Source organism: Anopheles marshallii, chromosome 2 (assembly GCF_943734725.1).
Source record: "Anopheles marshallii chromosome 2, idAnoMarsDA_429_01, whole genome shotgun sequence".
Lineage (NCBI taxonomy): Eukaryota > Metazoa > Arthropoda > Insecta > Diptera > Culicidae > Anopheles > Anopheles marshallii.
The window spans coordinates 44,251,172-44,267,969 of NC_071326.1; the positions used below are offsets into that span (position 1 = coordinate 44,251,172).

The following is a 16,798-nucleotide window of genomic DNA, read 5'->3' on the forward strand; positions in this document are numbered from 1 at the left end:
AGCAACCGGACCGTTCCGGGGCGGAAGGAATCAACGTTTCCGGACGCGCAGCAATGCGAATGGGTTGCCTTTCGGCAAGTTTTATGCTCGGCGTATGGTATGGTGCAGTGCATTGTTATGCGCTTCGGTGGCTTTTTGCATCCAACATGCAACCTAATGGCCCATTAGCGCGAAAGAAAGGGGGGCTCTTCAAAAGAAAGCAAGCGACAAAGCCTATGCACCATGCAGGGAAGACGTGTAGACATCCAATCGGTCCCAGCATGTGGCCGGTTTACATTCGATTAGCATACTTTACACTCCACATACTGTCAACTGGTTCTTTTCAGGTCACCTAAACACCTGCAGCCTTAGTACATCATCAACGATCGGACATTTGTTATGCGAAATATGACACGTCGAAGGAGACCTTATTGCTAAAGAAGTTTTACAACTCACTCCGTTTGGTGGTACGTACTTGATAACAGTCTGCATCGTATTGCTGGTCATTTGGGTTTGGGTGTTGCTGTGCTGCTACGACACCGATCCGGTACCGATCTTCACTTGTTCTTCCGTAGATGTCACTGCACGAATCACGACCACGTGAGCCAAGCGCACCAATTTATAGTCGGAAGTACGAGCGGCACCCTGTCCTGATAGCGTGTTCCTGTACTGTCCGGACCAGGGCACGGCGGGATCTGTTCCAACCTGTATGGCCTTCACGCCCTAATCACTCGCTAATGCCACCCGCTGATCATCACCACGTAACCCGGCACAGTAGGATGGTGCTGAAGATGTTTTGTTATTGGTGTCAATGCGTCAATGTTGTGTTATACCGCGGCCTGAGCAGACCACAAACCGCCGTAGTTGAACTAAAAGCTCAATTTCTTAAAGCTCCGTGCCGTGGAGTTGGGGTTTTGCGCGAAACGCAATGCTAATTGGGCACCGCACGGTAGGAGAATTTTAAAAAAGTCTCACATGCACACAAACACATCCATACGCACACACGCACGCACGCACAGATCCAATACACGGGCGTGTATGTTGCACAACGGCGAATGGGCGAAAGTACGACCGCTTCGCGAGGTCGCACTGCTACGGAGGAACTGAAACGGTTCGTCTGCCAGTTGCGTGCATTTATAGCATCGGGTGGAGTTCGCGCTACCACCCCCTTCCCCCTACCCCTCCCACCTTCCCAGCCCCACCACTCCCGCTGGTCGTTGTTGTTCCGTTCTCCCCGTTCCCTTGGGGCCCGGTACTCGGTGTTTGGGGTTGCGATGTTGTTTGTTTGGTATGGTTTTGCTCTCCGTGGCCGTGAACACCGTCGGTTTTCTTTGGCCGCACACGCTCTCCGCACGCTCTCCGGCCACTGAGATTAGCTCTCGCTGGAGCTGCTGCGTACGTCTCGTGCGGTATCACGAACGATCCTCAATTTCTACATCTTCCTGGTGGAGGCAGTATTGGGGAGGAAATGATCTTCAAAGCTCTTTTGGGCGATCGGCAAAAGAAAGTTTGAAAGTCCTGTTGTTGAATCGAACATTGCATGCAAGCAGGTTTACTACATGTAGCTACATTGGTGTTTTTGGAAATCATTTCATTCTAAATTCTACATGCGCATTCGCATCACATTTTAAATAATTTATCAAAAGTATAGACATAATGAAACATTGGAATTAGTGAACAAATTTTGTTGAGTTGAAGAAATATTTACAACGCAAACAAACATGTCATAATATCCCTCCGGTTTTGTGGAGCAAACCTTAAAACGGTGTAAACTAAAACAAAACCACAAGAAAAGAAAAGAGGTCGGAACTTTCGTACATTTTGTGCTGGACCGATCTGGTTCGATCTGGACTCATCGGTAAAGTCTTGCCGATCCGCCACCATCTTCATTCGGTCCCATTAGCTATGGAACGAGTTTGTTTCATTTATATTCTTGCACCAGTTGCTGTGTTTTTTTTTCTCATCTCATCTCCATATATTGTTCGATAAATTGTTGTTTCATGATCAGCTGATAATTTCGCTAACGGAATTAAAACGAATCCCCGTTAGCCTTTCCCCTGCTGGTCTCGGTGAAAAAGGACAACCGCGTGCGATGACAATCGGTGCAGTCTCGGGGAATAGTTGGACGGGATAATTTTCCACCACCAACAACCGGTCGATGCGGCGCGGTTCTTGCCGAGTGTAATTATCAATGAAATAATTGGTGCACCGCATCGTTCCACTAATAGCTTCGAGTGGCCGTCTCGTTGGTAATGAGTAACTGTTGACCTATTCGGGAACTGGAAATGGTTCTACTGAACTTTTGCCGGTAGCGATACCGGTGCCAACGTGTCCACCAGGGTGACCGATCAAGCGTGCTAAGCTGTGCTATTGTTTTTTTTTTTCAGCGAATGAATGTGTTACAACATATTTTACGTTCCATTGGTGAGTTATGTGGTGGATGACAGTATGTAATGACAGTAAGATAAACCTTTTGCAATATTGTAATCACACAATTGTTCTGCTCTTCAAGACTACAAATCATTGCACTCCTTTTCACAATCACGGAATACTAAGAATGAAGGTCGTCCTTCATGAGTGTGCTTTGCTTCACTCTAGACACAGAACTAAATTGTTGTTTCCATTTTTGAAAAAAACACCATCTCATGCAGGTATTTCCCGACTCAATCATTCTAGAAGGAGGACATTCATAGATATACCCAAATTATAACGCATTGTGTAACACAACTCAAATACTTATATGGAATTGTAACGACAAGATTTTCCCAGATCACTAGAATATTCGATATTCGATTCACAGAATATTCAAATTACATAGCTAGAGCAGCATCGCAGAACTGATTTTGTAGCACAGTGGAGTTTCTTCAATATTGCTGCGTGCAAGTTTCATGCAAGCTGTCAATCTGCTACAATCTGTGCATAGTCAAAAGCGAAGGTTTGAATAATAATTAGAAGATAATTTGAAATTTTTTGAAAAATATTTCACAATACAACATCGTTGATTAATGGTTTTAGGAAAATTAACTAAGAACGTTGAAAAAGTTTTTTTTTCATTTATGAACTGGAAAGAACAAAACAATTGTCAATTGATTCTTCGTCTTCGCATCCTCTTTTAGCTGCATTAAACAGCTCATTCGGATCGTGGTACATCCTGCCTGGGACCTTGGCTTCGCTGGTAATATTCGCCATCCCCGGTAGGGACAGATTTTTCTTACGATTATTGAATTATTTAGCATAGTGTTTATTCGAACTGTTGCTAACATACAAGGTTAATCGTCACTTTAAGTTAAGTAAACATAAAATCTTGCCCATATAAAAGGAGAAGGAAAATGTATTAATGTATTTCTTTATGTATTTAGAATATATTTTTTGTTTCTAACGAATCGTTCAACGAATGTTAGATATCGCTTGTCAATATTCAAATATTGGGCTACTGAGCAAATGCCCTCTTCGTTGCTCAGCTGTCAAGCTGTCAAATGTGCATCGTGTTGAAGTCACGCACACAGGCGAATGCTTTGCTACGGATTGTGTAGGGCTGTGCCAAAGTGTCGATGATTCGTCATACCACTCGGTGCATTATTTCCAAGTTCCTCGCGGGCAGTGTGTGAAGAGAAAGGTTCACCATGCGATGAAACATAAATCCGTGCTGCCTTGGAATGGTTTAACGAGCTCAAAGCATAAAACGACGGCGCCCTAGCATTGTCACTGTGGCGTTAATGTGTGTATTGGTGTGGTGCGGTTACGTTTTCGTGTTCGTGCGTGAATCCCCGAGAAAATATTTCCAGCACTCCGCTGCGATAAGCACCGTTGTGAGACAGTTTTTCTTGCTGGTGTGAATGGGTGCTGCTTCCTCCGGAGCAGCATTTTAAGTGTGGTGCGTTCGGGAGTGATCTTTTCCCCCTTTTCCAATTGGATTTGGCGTGTGATATTAAACAGAAAAGAGAAAAGTTAATGCGTGGAACAGGTTACTAGCTGTGAAGGTGCCAATCGGTGTGATTCTATTGTGTTTGCTACGAGTTACCGTGTAGCGAATTGTACTGGAAATATACTACCACCCACATATTGTCGTCGTAGGGTATCACCGTCCCTTTTGGTTGTTCTCGTTTTTAACCGAAGCACAGCGTAAACGGACAAGATGATTAAAAACATTTTCGGTAGCAGACGGGCGAAGGATTCCGAGCGGAACAAAATTTCCGAAATCGGTCTCCCGACGAACGTTGTGCACGGGATGCACGTTAGTAAAAACCAGCAAACGGGTCACCTGGAGGGTTTACCGAAATCATGGATCCGCATGATGGATGCGCTGATCACGCACGACGAACAGAGCAAAAATCCGGAGGCGGCCTACCAAGCGGTAAAGTTTTACAGCTACTCGATCAAAAAGAAGGAAGCGACCGAACCGTTCAAGCCGTTCATCACGGAAGATGCTATCCACGAGGAGACAGAATCGATCGAACAGTTTCTCGATCAGAAAAGTACGCACAAAAGCGAAGACTCGCTGGCGGGAAGCAGCGAAGAGAACGAAAGTGTCCCACAGGCACCACCACCTCCGCTGCCCAAAAAAAGCATGACCCTGCCGCCGAAGCCACTGCTAAAACCAAAGCCCAAGAACTACACCAGCAAGGTGTACAAAGGTATGGACAATCTGCATCTGATCGATTCGGTTAGCAACAGCGACACGATGATCATCCACAACGTTCCCCATCTGAACACGCACCAAAGTTCCTATGCGATCTGCACAAACGTTAACAATAACAACAGCCTTGACCAGGAGCCCGAACCAGCCGATAGTGATTTAATACTGCGACCGAAGGAAAAGCTTACCCGACAGCCCAAGAGCGACGAACAGGTCTACTTCGAGCTGAAGAAGATCTGTAACCTAAACGATCCGCTGGAGCGGTACGAGAAGACGGTCGAGGTGGGCAAGGGAGCATCGGGGGTGGTGTTTATCGCGCTCGATCGTAACACTGGCTCGAAGGTGGCCATCAAAACGATCGACATGAAGAACCAATCGTCGAAGGAATCGATACTAAACGAAATAAACGTGCTGAAGGACTTTAACCATAAGAATTTGGTTAACTTTCTGGAGGCATACTACCTGGAAAACGTTGACCAGCTGTGGGTAATTCTCGAGTATATGGATGGTGGTCCGCTGACCGACGTCGTCACCGAAACGGTGATGAAGGACCGACAGATTGCGGCCGTTTGTCGAGAGGTGCTGCTGGCTATTGACTTCTTGCACGCGAAAGGCATCATCCACCGTGACATCAAGTCCGACAACGTGCTGCTCGGCATGGACGGTTCGGTAAAGGTGACCGACTTTGGTTTCTGCGCCAACATCGAGGGTGACGAGAAGCGGCAAACAATGGTCGGCACACCGTACTGGATGGCGCCGGAGGTGGTGACGCGCAAACAGTACGGCAAGAAGGTAGACATCTGGTCACTGGGCATTATGGCGATCGAGATGATCGAGGGTCAACCGCCGTACCTCAATCAGGCACCGCTGCGTGCGCTCTATCTGATTGCGGCCAACGGTCGACCGGACATCAAAAGCTGGGACAAGCTGTCGGACAATCTGAAGGACTTTCTCGACCGCTGCCTGCAGGTGGAGGTCGACATGCGTGCATCGGCTGACGAGCTGCTGCGGCATCCCTTCCTGCAGGACTGCATGGAGCTGCGGACGTTGACGCCACTGATAAAGGCCGCCCGGAGGTTGCTGAAGCGGGACAACTGAGCGGCGGTTGCAATTCCGAACGAATGCCGAAGGATATGGTACGACACTTCTTCCAGGTAACGGTATTGTGTGTGATTAGAACGGAACGATCGAACGAAAACAAAAGTCAGATGTAGAATCGTGAGTAGAGGAACATTTTTGCCGTATGTGGCTGTGAGATTTAGTGCCTTTTTACACCGAACAACGGGAAAGGAATCCGGTGATACGAAAAAACGGAACGTAGAGCCAAAAGCAAACGCAGCAGGGCCCATTTGGTGCAAAATTTGGGTTTGAAAAAAGTATACCGTGTACAGCGGAAGGATGGACATAAAAAATAACCCCACGGTATGTTGTGTTGCGCCACCGTGCGGTCCAGCAAATCACACCCCATAGTCAACGAGCTTAAAGATAAGGAAAAAGTAGAGCTTACATTAGATTCGCTGAACGAGAGATCGAAGGGAGCATTGATAGCGGTAACGTGTCAGAGGTTCGGTGCTGGTACAGCAGTAAAATGATAAGGGCTGATGTCCATCGTTTGTCCCGCGTGAGCGGACGGACATGTATGCCTGGCTTCGATTCGGTGTTGGTTCGATGTAGAACGGAACAATCAATCATAACGCGTGACCCTTTTTCGCCACACGATCTGCATTTGCAGCGCGACAATGGAACAGTATTCAAGCTCGTACACGCCTAAGCTGGCTGGAATGCTTAGGAAACATATGGATCCCCCATACATTCCTCAAATGGGCGAAGAAAGTAAATGTTTGCCTTTTTTGGATTGGAATTTGGTTTTAGTAAAAGTAATAACAGCAATCCAAGACTAGATGCATGCGTTTCACGCGTACGATCATTGATCGCGTCACTGCCACTTGATAGTTCTGTTAGACTTGATGTGTTACACTACAATTGAAGTGGTATTCACGTTTTGTGTGAACCGAAACGTCGTCAATAATGGATAGGTTGTTCTTATGCTGCTGTTTGTTGGGTTGGGATGTGTGCGGACATATAATATGAGAGTAAATAGTAACATTCCATTGCCAAAAAGAATGAGCAACGGAAGAAACGCACCATCGGCAAAGAGTAGGGGAACCATCGCCATCATCCCCGCGTTTGAAACATTTCTGGTGTGTGAAGAAGTCCGAGAACGATAATAATGTCGCTTGTGATTAGCCGGAACCATCGCCGCCACGAGGCAAGCAAATGAAATAAAGCGCGTCTCGCGTCTGCTGTAGGAATACGAAGCAAATGAGCATCCCTTTCCCACTCTGTCGAGTGCGAGTGACATTGCCAGACTTTAGCGATGGTGGTGTACTCGACGACCTCGATGATGACGATGGCAAGACGACAAGCTCACTAGTGTCTGCCAATGGTTTCGATGTCGTCCTCCTGCAAGACCGTACCCGCTTACTGGCGTTCAACTCAATGAGCCACTGCGAAACAAACCTTCAAGTTTACGTCTGATACACTCGGTGGTACTGGTGAGATGGAGTTGATGGTTACCGTACATCATCCATCACTTCTTGCCGCGAAAGAGTACGGAATAGTCCGGGAGCGATGGTGTCGTGGAACGTGCACAGAAAGTGCATTTGTTCAGTTATTGTGCGCTGCTACAACGTAGACGAAATAAGGCGAGAGAGCGAGTGTATGTGTTTGCGCTAAGCACTGGTAGTGTGGCTGGAATTATTCTATTAAAATTTACATCTCATTGAAGAAAATCACGTTGGTGGCGGGTTCATTCCGCCGGGCATTACCAGACCCGTTGTGGTCTTGTGACGTATGTTTCGTTCGCGATCGTACAATCGCGGGCGCCGAGGTACGACACTCTTGCCAATTTCCATTAGCACGGTGGTGCGATTTTACAACCAAGAAAGAAGTAAGATTGTTTTTCTTGCCTTTAAGGTCGAACCATCCATACCGAGCAGATAAAACAAATGCCTAAAACCCATTCGGATCCGGCCTGTGGCGGCTATGGAGGAATGGGAAAGAGTCGAAGAGATCGCTACTGCGTAGGGCCGTGTCTTAGACGATCGTATCTTGCAGACGACTGGTAAACGACACATCATGTCGCCAGCTGGAGTGAAATTCTTCTAAATACGAAGAGCAATATAACCACGACGAACATATGCACTGCGGCTAGTGCGCTTTATGCCCCGGTCTGATGAAGCAAGGGACGCAAAACGTACACATGAAAAAAGAGAATTTTGATGTGCGTTTTATGTGTGTTATAAAAATAATTTGCCTTCACAAATGTTGGCTTCAATGAAAGGTTATTTTACGGGTTCCTTTCTTGCAACCACTTCCTGCAAAGGGAAAGACTGACGATTGAAGATTCCGTTTACAGAAAATGGCACTGCTTACAAGAATCTAAGCTTTTGGTTTTATTACATCTTCTCTAAACTTCTAACGACTTGAGAGCACATTTTGTGGGCAATTAGACGATTATTCCACCACACCAAAATCACTACAAACCGAACCGGGAATCATAAACCCCCCTGTGGTAAGGAAATTGAGAGTGTTTCACCTACCTTGGTAAGGTGGAAAGAGAGGCAATGGTTATACCGATGAGTCAGCGTCAGTTTTTCACCAAAAATACCGGCATTAAACCTTCCACTCTCTCCCAGACAGAGCAACGCTACCTCGTGTCCGAGTGTCACGGGAGACGACGAGGATACTAACGTGAAGTTACGGATGATTCATCCGTTGAAAGTCCACCCCTTACGTTTGTCCCCGCGGACAGGAGAGAATACACATGGACGTGCTGTCCAATGGTGGTGCATCTAAAGCATCAAATGAATTAAATCCACAAGACTATTGTGGCTATAGTTTGTCACCCGGTCACACAATCACGGGTGGAGTAGGAAGGTGGGAACTTTGATCTTACTTTGTTGGGGGTATTGTGTTTCCATTTTAACACCCGATTGTGGGGGTTTTTAAGATAATGTACAGGAATGTAAATAAAACACTTTCGTTGTGTACGCTGCTTCCGTTCCATATTTGAACGTTGGTGTAGGCCGGATTCATCGTAACACATGGTTTGTGAGTACATCCGTCCTGGCTTCAAATGTAGGTTGGAGTAGCGAAAAGAAAAAAAAATACAATACAATAAAATATCTCGATGTTTTGTGATCTCAGATTTGCGCCTCGCAAATGTCTGTGGAATAATTTGCTTCTGTTTCTGACTGTTGTATCCACTTGAATTAAACAATTACCTTAGCGGTCTGATGACACGGTAAAGAACGATTCTCTTTACCGTATCTTCCTAATGTGATTCGTGCCATGTTGATTATATGGTGCGCTTAGCAAACGGTGCTTTAATGTTTCACGCTCCATGGCAACAATAATCGGTATGGTGCACTGACTCTGACACCTACAGGTCGCACACATAGAATACGCCTCGATGTCTATCGAAACTGTTACGGCACCGCGGCCCTGATGATGGCACCCGGCATCGAACTCGGAAGCAGGGAATCGTGCGTGTAGTGTCTTGGTGATGAGGTAAATTAATTTGACCTTATGCTGCTCTGCACCACAATCTCCGGTAATGTTTGGGAACCCTGTGATGGTAGAAGTCAGCTCGTTCAATCCGTTGTAAGCGATTGGTCCTAGTTTTGCTACATGAAAGTAGCTAAGCATTGTCCAAGGAAGCGTGTGAGGAAATAGCCGCTCAACGGTTGGTCCGAATAGAATAAATTCAGATTTCCGGTTGAAGAGAGAGGGTTTACGAAATGGTCACCCTCGCAAATTATATTTTTCTCCTGTGTCTGTGGCACGATCTTGATGATTCTGTAAACTGATTAGATAAAAAATGAGTGAGATAAGTAAAATTCGAAGCTAGCATTGTGAAGGGCACGCCGGGTTGATGGCGGTGGTCATCGATAAATTCATCCTTCGCTCTAGATGGTTAGTTGTGGCTGTTACCATCATCACTATCGTGGACTATTCGAAAGAAAGAGTTTCATAATTCCCTTTTGGTCCATTTTGTAAACGTCACTCGCTCGGTTGTCGATTTGCAATGCTATTTATCAGCTGTTATCAGATAACAAGCTGAAGCACAGTAAAGTAACTGGTAAAACTGTTCTGTTGCACCATTGTCACATACAGGACTGCCTTGCTGCCGGGAGTCAAGAGGTGCTAATAATGAACTCCGCTTCCTTCGGAATAGTGGTGACATGGGTGTAACCTAACTCGTCCACAACCACAGCTATACACGCGTTACTGGGTACTTCCGGTTATTTCTTATCAGTTAGCGGACATGAATTCGCACTATATGAAACGATCTTGATGTGCTGTATTAATCTGATGCATTGGTGCATCTTATTTCAAACACGCCCCATTGTGCAGTTAAGTTGTGAACTGAAAAGCGTTTAATTGTGTAAAAGCATGCAGAAAAAGAAATAACAGACAACACTTCGATCCGAGGGTTTATCATACGGCAATGGCAAACACACTGAAATACGGTTTCGAACACATTCCCCCACCCTCTCCAGTATCTAGCTTGATTGCCTTGAACAGTATTTGGAGGTTACGCGTCGATCGTGTTGAGGTGTCCCGATCGAACAACAATAGTACTCCGCGTGTAACCTTAAACGAGGAAGCAGAAAACCCCAACGCCTTAACAGCAGCAACATGTTGCACATGTTTCGCATAAAAAAAAAACTCCCGCATCGGAGGGCCGCATAAAAACCCCAACGCATATTGAACGGCGGTAACGTCTTCCGCGGGCAAAGTGCCACTTACATCAGCGCCAACGTTACGTGCCCGTGGTAGTACCAGAAGAACCACCAGCTGATAGTCGTTAAAAAGAACGCGTGCAGTGTGAACACGGGGGTAATCGCTGGCACAAAAATTGCTGCTCTCCGCGCAAGAATGCTTCGTTGTACACAGCAGCGAATTATGTTTGTTTAATGTAATAGAAATAGGTTCATCCGTCGCACATTATCTGTACTGTGCCTGGATACTGTACGCTAAAGCGGTACGTCTGCATCGTCCATGTACAGTGAAACCATCCCCGGGCCATATTTAGGTTTTTGACGATCAGAATACCGTCCAGATGATAAAGATTGGTCCCTTGCAAACCAGTCAGCAGTTGACCATTTTACACGATCAGGAATAAGCAGCCAGTGCAACGGGAACTAAAGAGAGTTTTTGTTTTTTTGTTTGCCAGCTGTATATGTCCGACTACTGTTGTATATACTGTAGCGTAGAACGGAAAGTATTGGTTTCCCGGTAAGCGAAATATGTTCACTAAGGTGTATAAATGTGTAGCGCACGTTTCAGCTGTTGCCAATAGGTGTAAATAGGTAGAGCATTACAAGCACACAAACCATCACAATCAATCTACCGATAAGAGATATAGGCACTTATGGAGGAAGCTTGCTTTTTATGCGTAACTGTAGAACAAACATTCTGACCATGTGGTAGTAATTGCTTTTGATCCCTTAGTTTATAAAGGAGGTATGTATTTTTATATGTATTACATGGTTAAGAATTATGTGTAGTCGAAGCAATGGGAAAGTGAAAGGAAAACTCTCTGACGTACGAAGCTTGTCTAGTACCACATACTGCATTGTAAAGCGTGTATGTGTGTGTACACGTGCGGCTGCACAATCCGGCATTTAGATAAAACGTGTATTGGAGACCGTAACGTAAAAATATACAATGTTTTTTGAATATTTTCATTACAATATACACAGTGTAGCGATTACATGATATAGGATATTATGCGGTATTAGCAGCAAATGTTTTTTTGAAGTATTTCTTTTCTCCAACGTGGATGCAACCATGCACAATCATTCATATGTAAACAGCATTCAACACTGGAACCATCGTAGTGGGTGGGTCGTGTTTTTTTGGCAATATTGTTAAAAACGTTTATGTATAGAATATAGTTTTTGATAGGATGATAAAATAAGTCCAACTGATCTATTTATTACTTATCATCCGAAACAAAAGATACCAGTCGCAAGTAGTGCAATATCTGGAATGATCCTGGTAAGTTGAACCTTGTTTAATGACCAATATCACACGAAACATTGGGGAGTGACTTTTCATTTTATTCATTAACAGTTTTCATGCATGCATTCGTATCGCTTGAAGCTATCGTTTTCATGCAGTTTATTACATTTACAATATATGTAACTTACAGCCATATATCTTCGCGGTATTTACCATCCTTCTTTAACCCACTAATAAGCGTTTTGATATCCTCTTCCGCTTCTGATGCTTCGGTTAGTATGTCGACTACAGTGTTAGTTATTTGTGGCAAAAGTATCTTCGAATCCCCACAAACATAAAGCAGTGCATGGGGGTTGCGTATGTTTTCAATGATTTGGGAACGCTTTTCTTTCAGCTGACTTTGTACATACTTATGCCGAGTATCGGTATCTCGTGAAAAGGCTTCATTACAAGCGTCCAAAACGCCCGCCCTGAGATACTCTTCGATTTCATCTTTGCACAGGTAGTTACGCTCACGATAGCGAAATCCTACAAACAGTTCCGCACGGCCTAGTGTTTCGCCTTTTGCAAGAGCTTCTGCTCGTAGCTGGAGAAATGAAAGATATGGAGATATTCCCGTGCCGGTGCCAACCATTACTATGTTTCGTTTTACATCCATATCCTTGTACACAAACGCACTGCTCTGGCGGAAGTAAAAATATATCGTTGCCCCTTTTTCCAATCCTCGAAGGTATGTAGTGGTAATGCCCGGATTATGTGCATTGTGCGAGAAAAGCAAGCGTACCGCAGGGCTGTCTCCTTCTTGGTACACGTTAGCTATCGAGTACGGGCGTGGCATTAGTCTAGGAAGATGTGCTACAAGAATTGCAGCCGTTGGTCTACACGATGGTACTAGCTGCAGCAAAGAAATGATTCCCGTTCCGTTCTGTAGGACGATTTTCTCATACGCAGAATTTCCTTCTTTTGAGCATAAAATTTCCAGGGTTCGTCGATCGTCGTCATCCGTCGTGTACGATGCTAAAGAACGTATCAAGAGCTAAAACAAAATAGCGTATCAATATGGTTTGTTTGTTTAGGTAATTCCCCGTTCACTTACTTTCTTTGGAACCGCATGCAGATCCAAACACTCCTTGAACAGACGTCGGTAATTTACAACAGAAGGCACGAACATCGGGATCTTGGCCCCCTTCTTGGTTGAAGTTGGGTCAATCCCGACATTACATACATTATCACTTTGGGACAGCAAATTCAAGCGGTCTAGAATGTAATCAACGTCGCTATCTGCGTTGTAGGGTAAAATTCCTATCGTATCTCCGGGCCAAAATCGATGTCCTGTGTCATGTTGGTATTTAAATGTTAAATCGTTTACAGGTTTCACATCTTCTCCTTCAACAATCGTTGTGATGTTGGTGACAAACGCTTCAACAACTTCGGTCGCGGCGAATGGTTGAGGAACATTTGCTTGCAGGTGTGCTGCTTGTAGTGGTACACTTTCCTGCGGGAACACATTTATGTTTAAAATACCTTTTATGCAATTGCCAGTCAACGCCATTGGTTTTCCTTACTGTGACCTTTTCCAGAGCAATAAAATTCGAAGGAAGTGCGGGCAATGTTAGCTTTTTTCCTTCAAACTCAGTTAGAATTTCCGAAGACATGCCGCCGGTCCGAAAATTCCGTCGTGTTTCGCAGCTAAACTGAACATAAACAAAACAAAGTCACGTTGTCCGTGTCAAGCAGTGCTGCCAGCAAAACGATGCTTTCATGTTTTTTTTTCCATTGTGTGTATGTTTGTAATAACCAAATGTGTATGAGTCGTTTATACATATTAAAACGAAATAAATTTAAATCGTGTAAATTTCTACAAGAAATGAAAGGGAAGTTCTTCACAAGTGTTGAAATTTATTTGTTTCCTGCCGGGGTTTTCCGGGTATTGTTCCAAACTGTCAAACATATCAAGTTTGCTTTGACAGTTCTCATCATTCACATGCGGTACAATGTTGTTCAACAGGTTCCTCCAAGAAAACTAGTGCGCGGATTGTTTTGTTCGATTAAATCACGAAATTTGCTTTGTTTGCTGCATTTACGTGGTGTTTTTAGTTTCACAAATACAATAGTTTTGTCAATACCCCCTGCAGAATGGGACGATTCGGTCCAACGCGTCGTAAAATCCCCGTTCCCAAACGCCATGGTGTTCGTGATCCGCTGAAACGGCTCGCCGAGAAAGAAGCAGCGTAAGTAATAGAATGCAAGCAAGATAAGTTTTCAATCTTAACCTGAACTAAACGCACCATTTCTCTTGTACAATAGCAATAAAGACAAAATCAACAATCCCCCCAAGGAACACGATGTACAGGAGGTGTCGAATCGTTTCAAGCGGTTTATGGCACTGACCAAAGAGGTCAATCAACCTAGGCAAAGGATTAAACAAAAAAAGGAAAAACCAAAACTGCGGATCGGCAACACGGTTATTGAAAAGCGCAATCGGGAATCGGAAGAATCGTTCCTGATGCGTGCGAGTAAAGTCCAGCATGATCGTGAGGTAGAGGGCGCATTCGGAGTCAAGTTCGGTGTTGAGGTGCAACACGATGATCGCACCGGAGCAATTCGTGTGGTTAAACGGAAAGGTATCGAAGTTGATGTTATGTTGCAAACGATTAACGATGAAAAAGCAGCCAAAACAAAGGCGCGAAAATTAAAAGCAGTAGAAGCGGCCAAAGCTAAAAAAGCGTTGATCACTGAAAAGAAGCAGAAAACGTTAGAAAAACAACGAGAGGAAGAAGATCTGTTGCTGAGAGAGTACCAATACGAACGGGTGCCTTTTGGTGAGGTAGTAAAAGAACCGCCAACGCTCCACACACTGCCACGGCGAGCTACAAGGGAAGGTGTGGCACGGGTACGTTGTTCATCGGTACACAATATGATATGGTACGTTCTTTTAAATTAAATTATTCGTTTTTTCAGCCCGGATCCAAAGGTCTATTGCTAAGTTCGTTACTGGAAACAAAACAAACGGAAGAGCAGGAAGAACCGGTCCCGAAGAAAACTTCCAAAAAGAAGGGGTCGGAACCGAAATTAGATCTGAAAGGCAAACGAAAGAAACTGCCCGTTGCAACACGAATGAAGATCGAACGTGAACAGCAAAGTGTCATCGATATGTATCGGCAATTGAAGAAGAAACCAAAACAATAAATAAATTGTGCACCATCTCCAACCGTTGGAAATCTTACGTCAGGTATGTTATACTCCCTTACTACGTTTTTTCTTATTTATATTTATTATTCCTTGAGTTTCAAAAATGTGGATTGAAATTCCAGTAATAGTAAGTTTAACGTAGTAGAACGTCCGAAATCGTTTATTATACACTACTCAGCGGTTGTCAGTTATAAATATGGGCTTCTCGTATTATACAGCCATTTCTACACATATCACCACACAAACAGAGATCCATGCGCTTAGTATCGTATCATCGAATAGTACAGATACCTCCCCGTCTTCTTATACTCCGCCAGCAGGTCGGCTGCTTCTGCTTTGGGTATGGACTTCACTTTACTCATACACGTCACTATCGTGTCCTGAATGCGGGGAAGCATAGTACGGCCTTCCCCGCAGAGGAACAACTTGGTGCTGTCATCGAGCAGCAGCTCTACCAATTCTTCCTTTCTATCCTCGATGATATCCTGCACATACTTGTACTGACTATCCTCATCGCGAGACGAAGCTACGTGTAATCGATCCAACACACCCGCTTGCATGAAACTCTTCAGTTCGCTTTCGTAGAGATAGTTGCGGTCCTGGTAGCGGCAACTCGTTAGCAACCAGGCAGATCCCATCTTAATCTTTCGATTAGAACTCTTCATCTGCTTACGATACTCCAGGAAGCCAATGTACGGGGTAACACCAGTACCAGGGCCGATCATTATAATGTTCCGTTCGAGATCGTCCTCGCGATAGTTAAAGACAGGTTTCAACTGGCGAAGGTATATGTACAAATATTTGTCCCATTTGTTCGGATGCAGCAGTTTGCTTTCGAGCATGTGCGTCGTGATCCCAACATGGCCATCGTTCAGCATAGCAAAGCCGATACGAATGTGGTTCTCCCGTCCGTAACTCGCGATAGAATACGGTCGAGCCTGAAGCCGGGGCAGATGTTCAATCAGTAACGCTAATGGTGGCCTACTGGTAGCCACGTATTTCAGCACGTGCAGGAAGTTCATCTCATTCTTCAGAATCAGCTCATTGTAGAGGTTGGAACCTTCCTTCGAGGCTAAAATTTCCAGCAAACGCTTTTCACATTCATCTGCGGTGTAGACAGCCATTGCCTGAAGCAACCCTTTCCGTGGTGTAATTCGAATGTCCAAACACTCCGAAAGAAGTCTTCGAGGGGTGACGTACTTTGGTACGTAATGTGGTAACTCCAGGTTTTTCTTCTTTATCGGTTTTGTCAGCTTCACTTCGTACGTTTGGTCAGCCGATTCGAGAAGATGCAAACGGTCCAGCACATAATCCACCTCGCTCGCCAGGTTGTACGTAAGAATTCCGATAGCATCACCGGGAAAATATTCCTCTTCCATGTTCTGAAACTCGATGAGAATTATTATGGGAGTTTGTACATTGCCTAAAAAGCATCTCTTACCGGTGGAAGTTTGATTGCGGCCTCGTACACGCTCTTCACGTCGTCACCCTCGGCCAGGACGCGGTAATGGAGAATGCTTGTTTTGTAAACATTGCTCGAACCGAATGGTTGCCTTGTGGTGCTCTGCAAGTGGTCCGACGGCTACAAATCCACAAATGCGAAGAACGCGAATGTTTCATTTCAATTCTTACAATTATCACAACAGCTTACCACTTGTCCACTTTCGGAAAGATTCGTCTCTACGAACGATGCTGGTAGTTTGTTAAGCGTCAGCGGCGTCGCTTTGAATTGCTCCAGAACGTTCATTGTTGTACCGTTGATGGTAGCTGGAGTGTTTAAGGAGATGGAGATTACTTCACGATTGGTCTTTACTAATCAATCTCGGCTAATTTGGAAGGATTGTAGTGACTTAGTTTGTAAAAGCTTAAACGTTTCTTCAATACACATTTATTGCTGGTAGTATCATGAAACGGTAGGACGGCAGTATGGCAAATAATAGAAACAGACAGATTAATTAT

At 44.7% G+C, this 16,798-nt stretch overlaps 4 protein-coding genes across 4 annotated transcripts; 2 read left to right on the forward strand and 2 right to left on the reverse strand.

Moving 5' to 3' along the window:
- The first annotated feature begins 4,114 nt into the window (after positions 1 to 4,114).
- On the forward strand, positions 4,115 to 5,713 carry LOC128706995 (serine/threonine-protein kinase PAK 1). Its single transcript, XM_053801940.1, has one exon. It carries the CDS (start codon positions 4,115 to 4,117, stop codon positions 5,711 to 5,713), a length of 1,599 nt encoding a protein of 532 aa, XP_053657915.1.
- Positions 5,714 to 11,831: 6,118 nt separating this feature from the next.
- Positions 11,832 to 13,302, reverse strand: LOC128709201 (methionine synthase reductase-like). Its single transcript, XM_053804185.1, has 3 exons — positions 13,213 to 13,302; positions 12,744 to 13,142; positions 11,832 to 12,683 (listed from the first exon to the last, which is right to left on the reverse strand). Exons 1-3 carry the CDS (start codon positions 13,300 to 13,302, stop codon positions 11,832 to 11,834), a joined length of 1,341 nt encoding a protein of 446 aa, XP_053660160.1.
- A 481-nt stretch (positions 13,303 to 13,783) lies between these two features.
- LOC128708342 (coiled-coil domain-containing protein 137) lies at positions 13,784 to 14,836 on the forward strand. The gene is made up of 3 exons (XM_053803315.1): positions 13,784 to 13,878; positions 13,955 to 14,540; positions 14,609 to 14,836. The coding sequence occupies exons 1-3, from the start codon at positions 13,784 to 13,786 to the stop codon at positions 14,834 to 14,836; spliced, it is 909 nt and encodes a 302-aa protein (XP_053659290.1).
- A 263-nt stretch (positions 14,837 to 15,099) lies between these two features.
- LOC128708709 (methionine synthase reductase-like) lies at positions 15,100 to 16,586 on the reverse strand. Its single transcript, XM_053803688.1, has 3 exons — positions 16,491 to 16,586; positions 16,281 to 16,421; positions 15,100 to 16,221 (listed from the first exon to the last, which is right to left on the reverse strand). The coding sequence occupies exons 1-3, from the start codon at positions 16,584 to 16,586 to the stop codon at positions 15,100 to 15,102; spliced, it is 1,359 nt and encodes a 452-aa protein (XP_053659663.1).
- Between the last annotated feature and the right edge of the window lie 212 nt (positions 16,587 to 16,798).